Below are 15,535 nucleotides of genomic sequence, written 5' to 3'. Positions count from 1 at the left end.
ATCTAAAATACTTCCTTCTTATTTCTCACATTATTTTGGTGTGCATTGTCAGTGTACAGTGACGTGAACTTTGTAGGTGTTATCTTGTGCATATTTGGCCTCGTGTAGGCTACACGATTTGCCTTAGTTGTTTTGGTAATCATCCCTATGCAGTCTACCTGCCACAACCCAATAACAAAGCATTTGTATGTGTTTTAATGGAAAAAAAAGAAAATGTTCAACTGCCATGTACAATCGTGGTATTACAGGAAGACGTATTTGTTTTCAAGGTCAGGTAAAGTGCTATTGACTTGAGGCCTTCTGGAATAGGTCTATAAAGCACTGTTTTGGACACAAGTCCTATGTTTATTGAGATCCAGTTGAAATCAGGGTGATACGGGCAGACTGGTTTCAAAAGGGCACTACACGTCCTGTAATAGACATGTTGTTTTTAAAAACAATAGCTTCCAGACATTCCATAGGCCCATGTGACATTAGACTGTGACGTGACTGGAATGTTGTAAGAACTTAACCTTGGCCAATAAGCGACAGTGGCTTTACAGTTCAGAATAACTCACCTGTTCCATCCACTTTCATCATTGGACATATTTAGTCACCACCTGCGTTTTCTGTGTTCTTGAGGTCACTTTAGAGTAAAAGAGAAGAAGAAATGTAACATATTTGGACGACCAAAATTCATCATATTGGAAGGGTAACCAAACCAATCTCATTCTGATTGAAATATGTAGATTTGGAATATTATGATTATTGTGTCCTCGAGTTAAATGAGCGCAATCGTTGCTTTTATTCAATGATTACATGTGATCTCTTTCCTTCCACTCTCTACATATTAGACTACTGTGTGAAAAGGCATGTGATAATAATCTTTGACAAATAGCTTATCTTGTGTCTTGTTTAAGGTACTTCTCATGCTCATATTGGGTAAGAGCAACATTTTTTTGTCAAAGATTTTGGTAAACGATTGGGTTAATTTGCCAAGTCACTCTCATTCAATCAAAAACAAACAGTTTTCCATGTAAGAAAAGACACGCTCAAGTATGCTTTTAAAAATGATCTTTAGTACCAGATCTTTGCATTAAGAACAAACTTGTTTGGTGAGTTTAGTTGCATGACATTTTGATTTTAATAACTAAAACATGAATGGGATGAACTGGTTGAACATCTCAGATATCAGTGGGTAAATAAGCAGGTAAAGGACAGGAAAGGGCGAGGGCAAAACAGGATAAAACACCAGCCAATCATGGGATTCAAGACCACAGGCAGAGCATGTAGGAAAATAGGCAGTATGGGGGGGAATTCAGACCCGAGTTATGCCCGCATGATTTGAACTTAATTCACTTTTTCTTTCAATTTTCTCTCTACACGTATTGTGTATTCTGACATTTAACTTAAAGGTAGACTCAGCAAAAATACTTTTCCATGAGCAGCAGCAGATATTCACACAGTCACACACAGTATCTGTGCATGTGCACAGGTTTGCTTCATTCTGTTACAGCATGCTACCCACAGGATTAAAAAGACGGGGAAGTTGAGCCTCGCGCATCAACGCTCTTAGTTGTTGCAGAATTTGACCCACTATGCTGTTTACTTTGTGCATCTACCTTTAAGAAAACACATGTGACAGCCACCTAATCGTTTGGGGTGGTGATCGTAGAGATAGAGGTGTGGCAGAGGTTGTCTACAGATACGCCCATATTCTTACCTTGACCAGAGATACTCTAGATAAGGACGAGATGGTCTTGTCTCCGCCCTAACAACGGGAATCATTGTCACAAAGGTGGTAAGGCAGGCGGCAGGAGGCGAGATCAGGTGGGAACATTCTAGCCAATGCGAGGGCAGATATACGTTTGAACAATAAGGCCATAGAGATAGATATAAAATCTTTCTCCTAAAGTTGCCACATGTGTACACTTATATAAGTACTTTCGGAACAACCTAAATATCACAAAACCTCTATTCGATCAAATAAACCTAATTAAGAAAATTATCAATCACATTTTTTTGTTGCCCAAATCCGACACTCTCATAGGCCTCCATACAAAAATCTCCGCTTGGTCTGCTTACGATGTATTCTCGCATTGACATATTGTCACGGGAGTGTCGCTTCTCGCTGCTCTCGCTGCTCTCGCACTTCGCCTCTTCATCTCTGCTTTCATTTAATTCCCTCATTATTCCACCACATTTACATGTGAGGAAACCATGAAAATGTTCGAGCAACCTGTCGGTTCTAAGTGGAAAAACATTTACTTCGTTTTTTTCCTTTCGAAATAACACCGATCTCAATGCATTTGAATTTATACATCGATAAGATCTATTGATAAGACCTAGGTAAATAAGCTTTCCATTTAGTTAAGGGAATTGTAAATATAAATGACAATTGATTTAGATCTATTTCACTTTATGATCGCTGGGGACGAATGTGAAACCAGTCATATTTCAGCAACTGAAAAGCTGGTCAACATGACAGGTATTTCGGCCTCATTCCCACAGTAACGTTTAAAAAGCTGGGGGGATTGACCCCTGCCATTATCACATTGGTTGCTGTGGCTTCATTTACTAAAATAGCTGGGATTAAAAACTAGAATGTAATACGTACAGGGATCTGTTAGCAGAAAAAAAACATTTTATCAAAAAAAGTAAACAAATGAGTTTGCTTTACAGCTGTTGTACAGCTCATTTCCTGCAATTCTACACATTTTGCTATGGGGTTCAGAAACATTTTTACTGCAAGATTACCACAAGTCTAGAAACTGGATAGACTAACTAGACTAATTTACCAATCTAAAATGTTTTAACTGACATGGGATTATTGAGTGACTGTCAGTGAGTGACATATAACACTAGCAAGACTGCTGATGCACAACTAATTAAGTTTTAAAATTTCCCCTTGTGTATTCTACTATTCTAACTCTCAAAAGCAAGTTGAGACCCTGACTGAGTTCCTTAAATATGTCCTCATATGCAGGAGGTGAAATTACAACCTTATGCTGATCACATTAGCCTACGTTAGCTCAACCGTCCCGTGGAAGGGACACTGATCCCAAAGAAGTCTTAAATGTATTTAGTATGCGCAATGGAGCCACACCTGAAGCCCCTTATACAGTAAGTCGAAATACCAACTACTGAGAAGTGCTTCAATCTTAATGTGTGACAAATAAATAGATTTCCTAAGCCTGAATGGGCCATTGGAATCCAGCAAGGCAGGAGGGACAACACAGGTAGGAGATGGGTAGCCTGGTGGTATGGTATGGTGGCTGGGTCACTGGTTAGCACTGACTCTCTCTCTCTCTCTCTCCAGATGAAAGATAGATTTGGCCAACTTCAGGATGCGTTGGACGAGCCTGGAGGAGGAGGAGATTACACCAATGAGGCCTTCACCAATGTGGACCTGGACCTAAATGACCTGTCTGCCCATTCGGGCAGGAACCGTGCAACAGTGGCGCCTGACAACGACCCTGAGCTGAATAGCATCCTCCAGGAGGCCCAAAGTGTTCGGCAGGAGATCCAACAGATCCAGGAAGACCATGCCCAGCTCCGGGACCAGAACTACCACGCCTTGAACAAGACATTTATGGACGACACCAGTGATGTGATCAGGGACGCCAACTACATTGCAACAGACATCAAGGCCAGAGGAGGGGCTGTGTTGCAGAGGCTACACAGGATGAACAGGGAGACCAGGAAGCTGGAGGTTCAGCGAGGTAGCACTGACCACGTGGTACGCATCGCACGGACGCAGTACACCAACCTGAGCACCACCTTCAGGGAAGTGATGTTCGACTACAACGAGACAGAGCTGGGACACAGGGAGAACTGTAAGAAACTGATCCAGAGACAGATGGCGATTGTGGGCAGAGACGTCACGTCTGAGGAGGTTGAGGAGATGATGGAGAGCGGGCAGCAGTTGAATATCTTCAACGCCCTGGCTGATGGGACGGCCCAGTCGGCACTGACGCAGATCGCTAGTAGACACAAAGAGCTGCTTGACCTGGAGAAGAGGATCCAGGGTGTTCAAGAGCTGTTTCTGGATGTGGCTGTGCTGACAGAGGAACAGGGAGCGGTGCTCAACAACATCGAGACCAACGTACAAAAGACGGAGGCACCTATTGCGGATGCCAGGGTTCAACTGAACAAAGCCAAAAGATATGACAAGAACAATCCCATCAAGAAACTGTGCTGTTGCTGCTTTCCATGTTGCAAATGATTGTATATCTCGTCTGATACATTGTGTATGTGATACATTCATTATCTTGATATTAATGTAAATAATATGATTTTTTTTAAAGAAAGCAGTGGGACTGGGAGGTTGTCCTGCAATAAGGCCAGGTAACGATGGATAACCATTGCCAGGAGGGAAATACTGTATGAAGAATGCATAGAAGGGCCTAAAAACTCTCTGGACTACCAACCAAACGACACTTTCAATCAAAAGAACATTGCATTGAGTTTGCAGAGAGTCTGAACTCTTTCTATTCTAGGTTTGATAATCTGGACATTAGTACTGAGAAGGATGAGCTGCTGTGTGAACTCTTATCATTAGCACAATGGGAAGCTGATTTGGTAATAGAGGAAGCAGATGTTGATAGGGTTTTAAAATTAATAGCAGTAAACAGTCACCTAATAATAGTAATAGCAGTAAAGGTCACCTAATCATCCCCAGATTACAATTGGCTCATTCATCCCCTCCTCTCCCCTGTAACTATTCCCTAGGTCGTTGCTGTTAATGAGAATGTGTTCTCAGTCAACTTACCTGGTAAAATAATAAAACAAAACAAAAAAACAAAGCCACTGGCCCAGGTAACATTAGTAACCATGTTCTGAAGTCCTGTCACAATGACTTGTCAGGTGTGTTCTGTGAGCTGAATGCCACCAAGATCAAAGACCTTGCCATAGATTTTAGAAGGAAACATCAGCTCCAAAGGCAATCAACATCGGTGACCAGAGCATTGAACAGGTGGATGAGAATAAGTATCTTTGCACAATAGTTTACAATAAGCTAAACTTTGGAGCCAACTGTGGGCAAGTGTTATCAAAATGTCAATCATTGTTAATAATCCATTTGTTTTACAGATGTTTTATTGCGTCTGTCATAACATTTAGTTTAGTTTCCTGGTTTGGCTCCATCACATGGGCAAGTCAGAATACCTTGTGGAGTACCAGTGGTAAGATTAAAGGGAGAAGCCAAAAGGTGCCCCTGAGACATTTACTAATACCACACATACAAGAGGGGTAATACATAATTTGGGATCAAGCACATCCGCTGAACAACCAGTATGCAATACTGCCATCAGGGTGCAGACTCAGGTCTTTAACTCTTAAAACCAAGAGAAGCACTAACAGTTTTGTACCGGCATCAGTACGGCTTTTAAAGATATCAATTTGTCTCTGTGAATGGTTTGTCCTCTGACAAATGAACTGTACATTTCGGTGTTCCTCAAGGCTCCATTTTAGGACCACTATTGTTTTCACTATATATTTTACCTCTTGGTAATGACATTCGGAAACATAATTTTAACTTTCACTGCTATGCGGACGACACACAGCTGTACATTTCGATTAAACATGGTGAAGCCCCAAAATTGCCCTCCCTGGAAGCCTGTGTTTCAGACGGGAAGTGGATGGCTGAAAATGTTTTACTTTTAAACTCGGACAAAACAGAGATGCTAGTTCTAGGTCCCAAGAAACAAAGAGAACTTCTGTTGAATCTGACAATTAATCTTGATGGTTGTACAGTCGTGTCAAATAAAACTGTGAAGGACCTCGGCGTTACACTGGACCCTAATCTCTCTTTTGATGAACAAATCAAGACTGTTTCAAGGATAGCTTTTTTTCATCTACGTAACATTGCAAAAATCAGAAACTTTCTTTCCAAAAACGATGCCGATAAATGAATCCATGCTTTTGTTACTTCTAGGTTAGACTACTGCAATGCTCTACTAGAACCCCAAAAAATTATCATATTACTCCAGTGCCAGCCTCTCTACACTGGCTTCCTGTTAAGGCAAGGACTGATTTCAAGGTTTTACTGCTAACCTACAAAGCAGTACATGGGCTTGCTCCTACCTATCTTTCCGATTTGGTCCTGTGGTACATACCTACATGTATGCTACGGTCACAAGACGCAGGCCTCCTAATTGTCCCTAGAATTTCTAAGCAAACAGCTGGAGGCAGGGCTTTCTCCTATAGAGATCAATTTTTATGGAATGGTCTGCCTATCCATGTGAGAGACACAGACTTGGTCTCAACCTTTAACCTCTCTAGGGTACGTGGCAAATTAGTGTCCCACCTCGTCAACAGCCAGTGAAACTGCAGGGCGCCAAATTCAAAACAACAGAAATCCCATAATGTCCAAATACCAACTTTTTGTTAGCGCCTTTAATACACAATCCAAACTCATGACGCGCGGTCACTAGCAGCAGATGAAAAGTCAAAAAATTCTGTTACAGTCAGTATAAACATGTACAAAATGATGTATAGAATCAATCTTTAGGATATTTTTAACATAAATCTTCAATAATGTTCCAACCGGAGAATTCCTTTGTCTGTAGAATTGCAATGGAACAGAGCTAACTATTAGGTGAACGCGCGAGACTGAGCTCGTGGCTCTCTGGCAGACCTCTGACTCATTCCCCTCTCATTCCCCCCACTTCACAATATAAGAATCAAACAAGGTTCTAAAGAATGTTGACATCTAGTGGAAGCCTTAGGAAGTGCAATATGACCCCATAGACACTGTGTATTCGATAGGCCAAGAGTTGAAAAACTACAAACCTCAGATTTCCCACTTCCTGGTTCGATTTTTTTCTCAGGTTTTTGGCTGTCATATGAGTTCTGTTATACTCACAGACATCATTCAAACAGTTTTAGAAACTTCCGAGTGTTTTCTATCCAATACTACTAATAATATGCATATATTAGCATCTGGGACTGAGTAGGAGGCAGCTTACTCTGGGCACGCTTTTCATCCAAAAGTGAAAATGCTGCCCCCTACCTTAGAGAAGATGAGTCTTTATTGAAGACTCATCTCTTCAGTAGGTCCAATGATTGAGTGTAGTCTGGCCCAGGAGTGTGAAGGTGAACGGAAAGGCACTGGAGCAAAAAACCGCCCTTGCTGTCTCTGCCTGGACGATTCCCCTCTCTCCTCTGGGATTCTCTGCCTCAAACCTTATTACAGGGGCTGGGACATTGGCTTACTTGTGCTCTTCCATGCCATCCCTAGGAGAGGTACGTCACTTGAGTGGGTTGAGTCACTGACGTGATCTTCCTGTCAGGGTTGGTGCAGGGTTGTGCCATGGGGGAGATCATCGTGGGCTATACTCGGCCTTGTCTCAGGATGGTAAGTTGGTGGTTGGAGATATCCCTCTAGTTGGTGTGGGGGCTGTGCTTTGGCAAAGTGGGTGGGGTTATATCCTGCCTGTTTGGCCCTGTCCGGGGGTATAGTCGGATGAGGCCACAGTGTCTCCGGACCCCTCCTGTCTCAGCCTCCAGTATTTATGCTGCAATAGTTTATGTGTCGGGGGGCTAGGGTCAGTCTGTTATATCTGGAGTATTTCACCTGTCTTATCCGGTGTCCTATGTGAATTTAAGTGTGCTCTCTAATTCTCTCTCTTTTTCTCTTTCTTTCTTTCTTTCTTTCTCTTTCTTTCTTTCATTCTCTCTCTCGGAGGACCTGAGCCCTAGGAACATGCCTCAGGATTACCTGGCCTGATGTCTCCTTGCTGTCACCAGTCCACCTGGTGTGCTACGGCTCCAGTTTCAACTGTTCTGCCTGCGGCTATGGAACCCTGACCTGTTCACTGGACGTACTACCTGTCCCAGACCTGCTGTTTTCAACTCTCTAGAGACAGCAGGAGTGGTAAAGATACTCTGAATGATCGGCTATGAAAAGCCAACTGACATTTACTCCTGAGGTGCTGACCTGTTGCACCTTCTACAACCACTATGATTGTTATTATTTGACCCTGCTGGTCATCTATGAACATTTGAACATCTTGGCCATGTTCTGTTATAATCTCCACCCAGCACAGCCAGAAGAGAACTGGCCATAGCATGGTTCCTCTCTAGGGTTCTTCCTAGGTTCTGGCCTTTCTAGGGAGTTTTTCCTAGCGACTGTGCTTCTACACCTGCATTGCTTGCTGTTTGGGGTTTTAGGCTGGGTTTCTGTACAGCACTTTGTGACATCAGCTGATGTAAGAAGGGCTTTATAAATACATTTTATTGTTTTGATTGAAATGGAAATTGATGTATGTTTATCTTGTATAGTATGGCTCTTATGTTTATATGTTTACTATATATCTGTATCTTATCTGACTTGCCACAACAAGGGGTTCTTTCTGGAAAAATAAAGTGATTATATTCTATAACAGAACCATTGCAAAGCACCAAATATCAGCTCATGATCTGTTTCCAGATTTCAGAAAGTATTCACACCCTTGTACTTTTTCCAAGTGTTGTTGTTACAGCCTGAAGTTAAAATTGATTAAATTGAGTTTGTATGTCACTGGTCTACACACAATACCCCATACTGTCAAAGTGGAGTTATGTTTTTAGAAATGTTTACCCATTTTCAAAAATGAAAAGCTGAAATTTCTTGAGTCAATAAGTTTGCAATCCTTTTGTTATTGCAAGCCTAAATAAGTTCAGGAGTAAGAATGTGTTTATCAAGTCAAATAATATGTTGCATGGACTTACTCTCTATGCAATAATAGTGTTTGTCATATTTTTTGAATGACTAACTCATCTCTGTACCCCACACATACAATTACAGTATCTGTAAGGTCCATCAGCCGAGCAGTGAATTTCAATCACAGATTCAACCACAAAGACCAATGAGATTTTACAATGCCTTGCAAAGAAGAGCACCTATTGGTAGATGGGTAAAAGAAAACAGACATTGAATATCCCTTTGAGCATGGAGAAGTTATTAATTACACTTTAGATGGTGCAACAATACACCCAGTCACTATAAAGATACAGGTGTCCTTCCTAACTCAGTTGCCGGAGACAAAAGAAACCTCTCAGGGATTTCACCATGAGGCCAATGGTGACTTTAAAACAGTTAGAGTTTAAAGGCTGTGAAAAAAAGACAAAATTGAGGATGGATCAACAACATCGTAGTTACTCCACAATACAAACCTAATTGATAGAGTGAAAATAAGGAAGCTTGTACAGAATGAAATATCACAAAGCTAAAGTAAAATTGCTATAAATGTTTCAAAGAAATTAACTTCATGTCCTGAATACAAAGTGTTATGTTTAGATCAAATCCAACACAACACATCACTGAGTACAAAGCTTCATATTTTCAAGCATGATGGTGGCTGCATCATGTTATGGATATGTTTATCATTGGCAAGGACTAGGTGTCATGTCTTGTTATGTCTGTTCCTGTCCTTTCTCTTCATTCTCTCTCTCTGCTGGTCTTTTTAGGTTACCTTCTCTGTCTCTCATTCTTCAGCTGCTCTACATCTCCTCTAACTAGCTCATTCACTCTTTCACACCTGTTCTCTCTTCCCCCTCTGATTAGGTCTCTATTTCTTTCTCTGTTCCTGCTACTTTCAGTGTCTGATTCTTGTTTGTGTTTTTTGATGCCAGAAGCAAGCTGTCGTCTCGTTTGCTTCCACCTTGTCCTGTCCTGTCGGAGTCTGCCTGGCAGGAGCATCCTGCACTATACTAACGTTCTTTTTGTTCCGCTGACAACGTTGGAAGAGGATTTATGCCATTCCTGTATTTTCATTAAAGAACTCTGTTTTCTGTTAAAACCGCTTTTGGGTCTTCACTCAAGTACATAACAGAAGAATCAGACCAAGAATGGACCCAGCGGCTCCGGACCCTTTTCACTCCGCCGTCGAGATCCAGGGAGCGATGCTAGGCAGACACGAGGAGGAATTGTCTGCTGCTCAACATGCCGTTGAGACCCTGGCCGTCCAAGTCTCCGACCTCACAAGACAGGTTCACCAACTCCACCTCGATCCACCGCCCACTTCCAGGGTTTCCGAGTCTCCGGAGCCCAGGATCAACAACCCGCCGTGTTACTCTGGGGAGCCCACTGAGTGCCGCTCATTCCTCACTCAGTGTGATGTGGTGTTCTCTCTCCAGCCCAACACTTACTCCAGGAGCGCAGCCCGCATCGCCTACGTCATTTCTCTCCTTACCGGACGGGCGCGTGAGTGGGGCACGGCAGTCTGGGAGGCGAGGGCTGAGTGTATTAACCAGTATCAGGACTTTAAGGAGGAGATGATACGGGTTTTTGACCGTTCTGTTTTTGGCGAGGAGGCTTCCAGGGCCCTGTCTTCCCTATGTCAGGGGAATAGATCCATAACGGATTATTCTATTGAGTTTCGCACTCTCGCTGCCTCTAGTGACTGGAACGAGCCGGCTTTGCTCGCTCGTTTTCTGGAGGGTCTCCACGTCGAGGTTAAGGATGAGATCCTCTCCCGGGAGGTTCCTTCCAGTCTGGACTCCTTAATAGCTCTCGCTATTCGCATAGAGCGACGGTTTGATCTTCGTCGTCGAGCTCGTGGAAAGGAGCTCACGTTCTCCGTTGCTCCCCTCTCCACATCACTGCCACCTGCCGCATCACTGCCACCCTCCTCCGCCGGCTCGGATGCTGAGCCTATGCAGCTGGGGGTATTCGCATCTCGGCCAAGGAGAGGGAACGGAGAATCACCAATCGCCTCTGTCTCTACTGCGGCTCCGCTGGTCATTTTGTCACCTCATGTCCAGTAAAAGGCCAGAGCTCATCAGTAAGAGGAGGGCTACTGGTGAGCGCAACTACTCAGGCCTCTCCTTCTGGATCACGCACTACCTTTCCGGTCCATCTCCGCTGGCCCGGTTCATCTGCTTCCTGCAGTGCCTTGATAGACTCTGGGGTGGAGGGCTGTTTTATGGACGAGACCTGGGCTCGGGAACATGACATTCCTCTCAGACAGTTAGGGGAGCCCAGGGCCTTGTTCGCTTTAGATGGTAGTTCTCTCCCCAAGATTCAGCGTGAGACGCTGCCTTTAACCCTCACTGTCTCTGGTAATCATAGCGAAACCATTTCTTTTTTAATTTTTCGTTCACCTTATACACCTGTTGTTTTGGGTCATCCCTGGCTAGTGCGCCATAACCCTTCTATTAATTGGTCTAGTAATACTATCCTATCCTGGAATGTTTCTTGTCATGTAACCTGTTTAATGTCTGCTATCCCTCCTGTTTCCTCTGTCTCTTCTTCACAGGAGGAGCCTGGCGATTTGACAGGGGTGCCGGAGGAGTATCACGATCTGCGCACGGTGTTCAGTCGTTCCAAGGCCACTTCTCTCCCTCCACACCGGTCGTATGACTGTAGTATTGATCTCCTTCCGGGAACTACTCCCCCCCGGGGTAGATTATACTCTCTGTCGGCTCCCGAACGTAAGGCTCTCGAGGATTATTTGTCGGTTTCGCTCGACGCCGGTACCATAGTCTCCTCCTCCTCCCCCGCCGGAGCGGGGTTTTTTTTTGTTCAGAAGAAGGACGGGTCCCTGCGCCCATGCGTGGATTATCGAGGGCTGAATGACATAACAGTTAAGAATCGTTATCCGCTTCCTCTTATGTCTTCAGCATTCGAGATCCTGCAGGGAGCCAGGTTTTTCACCAAATTGGACCTTCGTAACGCCTACCATCTCGTGCGCATCAGGGAGGGGGACGAGTGGAAGACGGCGTTTAACACTCCGTTAGGGCACTTTGAATACCGGGTTCTTCCTTTCGGCCTCGTTAACGCTCCAGCTGTCTTTCAGGCACTAGTTAACGACGTCCTGAGAGACATGCTGAACATTTTTGTTTTCGTTTACATGGACGATATCCTGATTTTTTTCACCGTCTCTCTCGATTCATGTTCAGCACGTGCGACGCGTCCTCCAGCGCCTTTTGGAGAACTGTCTTTATGTGAAGGCTGAGAAGTGCACTTTTCATGCCGCCTCTGTCCCTTTTCTCGGTTCCGTTATTTCCGCTGAGGGCATTAAGATGGATCCCGCTAAGGTCCAGGCTGTCATTGATTGGCCCGTTCCTAAGTCACGCGTCGAGCTGCAGCGCTTTCTGGGCTTCGCTAATTTCTACCGTCGTTTCATCCGTAATTTCGGTCAGGTGGCAGCTCCTCTCACAGCCCTTACTTCTGTTAAGACGTGCTTTAAGTGGTCCGTTTCCGCCCAGGGAGCTTTTGATCTTCTTAAGAATCGTTTTACATCCGCACCTATTCTTGTTACACCTGACATCTCTAGACAGTTTGTTGTTGAGGTTGACGCGTCAGAGGTGGGCGTGGGAGCCATTCTTTCTCAGCGCTCTCTCTCTGACGGCAAGGTCCATCCTTGCGCGTTTTCTCTCATCGCTTATCGCCGTCAGAACGTAACTATGATGTTGGTAATCGCGAACTGCTCGCCATCCGCTTAGCCCTAGGCGAATGGCGACAGTGGTTGGAGGGGCGACCGTTCCTTTTGTCGTTTGGACTGACCATAGGAACCTTGAGTACATCCGTTCAGCCAAACGACTTAATGCGCGTCAGGCTCGTTGGGCTCTGTTTTTCGCTCGTTTCGAGTTTGTTATTTCTTATCGTCCGGGCTCAAAAACACCAAACCTGATGCTTTATCTCGTCTCTTCAGTTCTTCTGAGGTCTCCACCGACCCCGATGGGATTCTCCCTGAGGGGCGTGTTGTCGGGTTGACTGTCTGGGGAATTGAGAGGCAGGTAAAGCAAGCACTCGCTCACACTCCGTCGCCGCGAGCTTGTCCTAGGAACCTTCTGTTCGTTCCCGTTCCTACTCGTCCGGCCGTTCTTCAGTGGGCCCACTCTGCCAAGTTAGCCGGCCACCCCGGCGTTCGGGGTACGCTCGCTTCCATTCGCCAGCGTTTCTGGTGGCCCACTCGGGAACGTGACGCGCGTCGATTTGTCGCCGCTTGTTCGGTCTGCGCGCAGACTAAATCTGGGAACTCTCCTCCTGCCGGCCGTCTCAGACCGCTTCCCATTCCCTCTCGACCGTGGTCTCACATCGCTTTAGATTTTATCACCGGACTGCCTTCATCAGCGGGGAAGACAGTTATTCTTACGGTTGTCGATAGATTCTCTAAGGCGGCTCATTTCATTCCTCTCGATAAGCTCCCTTCTGCTAAGGAGACGGCTCAGATCATTATCGAGAATGTTTTCCGAATTCATGGCCTTCCGTCTGACGTCGTTTCCGACAGAGGCCCGCAGTTCACGTCTCAATTTTGGAGGGAGTTTTGCCGTTTGATTGGGGCTTCCGTCAGTCTCTCGTCCGGCTTTCATCCCCAGTCTAACGGTCAAGCCGAACGGGCCAATCAGACTGTTGGTCGCATTTTACGCAGTCTTTCTTTTCGTAACCCTGCGTCTTGGTCAGAACAGCTCCCCTGGGCAGAGTACGCCCACAACTCGCTTCCCTCGTCTGCTACCGGTCTATCCCCTTTTCAGTGTAGCCTCGGGTACCAGCCTCCGCTGTTCTCATCTCAGCTCGCCGAGTCCTGCGTCCCCTCCGCTCAGGCTTTTGTCCAGCGTTGCGAGCGCACCTGGAAGGGGGTCAGGTCGGCACTTTGCCGTAATAGGGCGCAGACTGTGAGGGCCGCTAATAAGCGTAGGACCAAGAGTCCTAGATATTGTTGCGGTCAGAGAGTATGGCTCTCCACTCAGAACCTTCCCCTTAAGACAGCTTCTCGCAAGTTGGCCCCGCGGTTCATTGGTCCGTTCCGTATTTCCCAGGTCATTAATCCTGTCGCAGTGCGACTTCTTCTCCCGCGCTATCTTCGTCGCGTTCACCCGGTCTTCCATGTCTCCTGTGTTAAGCCCGTTCTTCGCGCCCCGCTCGTCCCTCCCCCCATCCTTGTCGAGGCGCACCCATCTACAGGGTTCGTAAGATTTTGGACATGCGCCCTCGGGGCCGTGGTCATCAGTACCTAGTGGATTGGGAGGGGTACGGTCCTGAGGAGAGGAGTTGGGTTCCCTCTCGGGACGTGCTGGACCGTTCGCTGATCGATGATTTCCTCCGTTGCCGCCAGGTTTCCTCCTCGAGTGCGCCAGGAGGCGCTCGGTGAGGGGGGGGGTACTGTCATGTCTTGTTATGTCTGTTCCTGTCCTTTCTCTTCATTCTCTCTCTCTGCTGGTCTTTTTAGGTTACCTTCTCTGTCTCTCATTCTTCAGCTGCTCTACATCTCCTCTAACTAGCTCATTCACTCTTTCACACCTGTTCTCTCTTCCCCCTCTGATTAGGTCTCTATTTCTTTCTCTGTTCCTGCTACTTTCAGTGTCTGATTCTTGTTTGTGTTTTTTGATGCCAGAAGCAAGCTGTCGTCTCGTTTGCTTCCACCTTGTCCTGTCCTGTCGGAGTCTGCCTGGCAGGAGCATCCTGCACTATACTAACGTTCTTTTTGTTCCGCTGACAACGTTGGAAGAGGATTTATGCCATTCCTGTATTTTCATTAAAGAACTCTGTTTTCTGTTAAAACCGCTTTTGGGTCTTCACTCAAGTACATAACACTAGGCAGTTTTTTTTAATAAAAAGAAAAGGAATAGAGCTAAGCACAGGAAAAATCCTAGAGGAAAACCTGGTTCATCCTGCTTTCCAACAGACAATTTACCTTTCAGCAGGACAATAACCTAAAACACAAGGCCAAATATACACAGGCGTTGCTTACCAAGACAACATTGAATGTTCCTGAGTGGCCTAGTTACAATTTTGACATAAATCGGCTTGAAAATCTATGACTAGACATGACAATGGCTGTCTAGCAATGATCAACAACCAACTTGGCAGAGCGTGAATAATTATTTTAAGAATAATGTGCAAATATTGTAGAGTCCAGGTGTGCAAACTTCGAGACTTACCCAGAAAGACTCACAGCTATAATCACTGTCAAACGTGTGAATACTTATGTAAATAAGATATGTATCTATTTCATTTTCAATACATTTGCTAACGTATGAAAAAATATGTTTTCATATTGTCATTATGGGGTATTGTGTGTAGATGGGTGAGAAAAACACCCAATTTAATACATTTTTAAATTCAGGCTGTAACACAACAAAATGTGAAATTAGTCAGGGGGTATGAATACTTTCTGAAGACACTATCTACCCATAGCAGAAGCATGTATTAAGAAACAAACAGCACTTATTCAGAAATTGGAAGTGGCTCTAGAAATCACACTGATTTGCATGAAAAGTAGGCCTACCTTAATTGAAAATGGGCAACTGCCATGCACTAGTATAATAGGGTCCGTTTCCGATTTAGGAAATGTACGACGTTCCTAAGCACTTCTCAGTACTTTGTAGTCAGACTTACCTTATGTAGGTGCTTAACGGGCTTTGGAGGCATGGTTCCCTCGTGTGTGCTCAATACATTTATAATTCAACCTCTGAAAACCCTCCCACTTGCTGGCCAATATATTTTCTCCTCTAGTTTTCATTCAATAGCTTTTTCAGTACCTATAATTTGACTTTTTTTGGCTGACTCACTAGAATAGATCGACAGAACGAGTTCAGAATATATGGACCAATGAAAGAAATCCATCTA

The 15,535-nt window shown here is 44.9% G+C and overlaps 1 protein-coding gene across 2 annotated transcripts; it reads left to right on the top strand.

Annotated features, from left to right (window-relative positions):
* The first annotated feature begins 540 nt into the window (after positions 1–540).
* On the top strand, positions 541–8,689 carry LOC135507896 (syntaxin-11-like). Of its 2 annotated transcripts, XR_010450727.1 has the most exons (3): positions 541–691; positions 3,299–7,336; positions 7,667–8,686. XR_010450727.1 is itself a non-coding variant. In XM_064927657.1 (2 exons), exon 2 carries the CDS (start codon positions 3,299–3,301, stop codon positions 4,202–4,204), a length of 906 nt encoding a protein of 301 aa, XP_064783729.1. In that variant the 5' UTR covers positions 541–691; the 3' UTR covers positions 4,205–8,689. The 2 variants fall into 2 exon arrangements, 1 of the variants encoding a protein (XP_064783729.1); XM_064927657.1 differs by having other exon boundaries at positions 3,299–8,689.
* The last annotated feature ends 6,846 nt before the right edge of the window (positions 8,690–15,535 follow it).

This window comes from Oncorhynchus masou, chromosome 21 (assembly GCF_036934945.1).
Source record: "Oncorhynchus masou masou isolate Uvic2021 chromosome 21, UVic_Omas_1.1, whole genome shotgun sequence".
In the NCBI taxonomy this organism is placed as follows: Eukaryota; Metazoa; Chordata; class Actinopteri; order Salmoniformes; family Salmonidae; genus Oncorhynchus; species Oncorhynchus masou.
The sequence above is the reverse complement of the archived record's forward strand: the minus strand, read 5'-3'. Positions and strand labels throughout refer to the sequence as shown.

Bases quoted from the DNA above. Each gene is read 5' to 3' on its own strand.
- LOC135507896 (XM_064927657.1), top strand. From the start codon at position 3,299: ATGAAAGATAGATTTGGCCAACTTCAGGATGCGTTGGACGAGCCTGGA.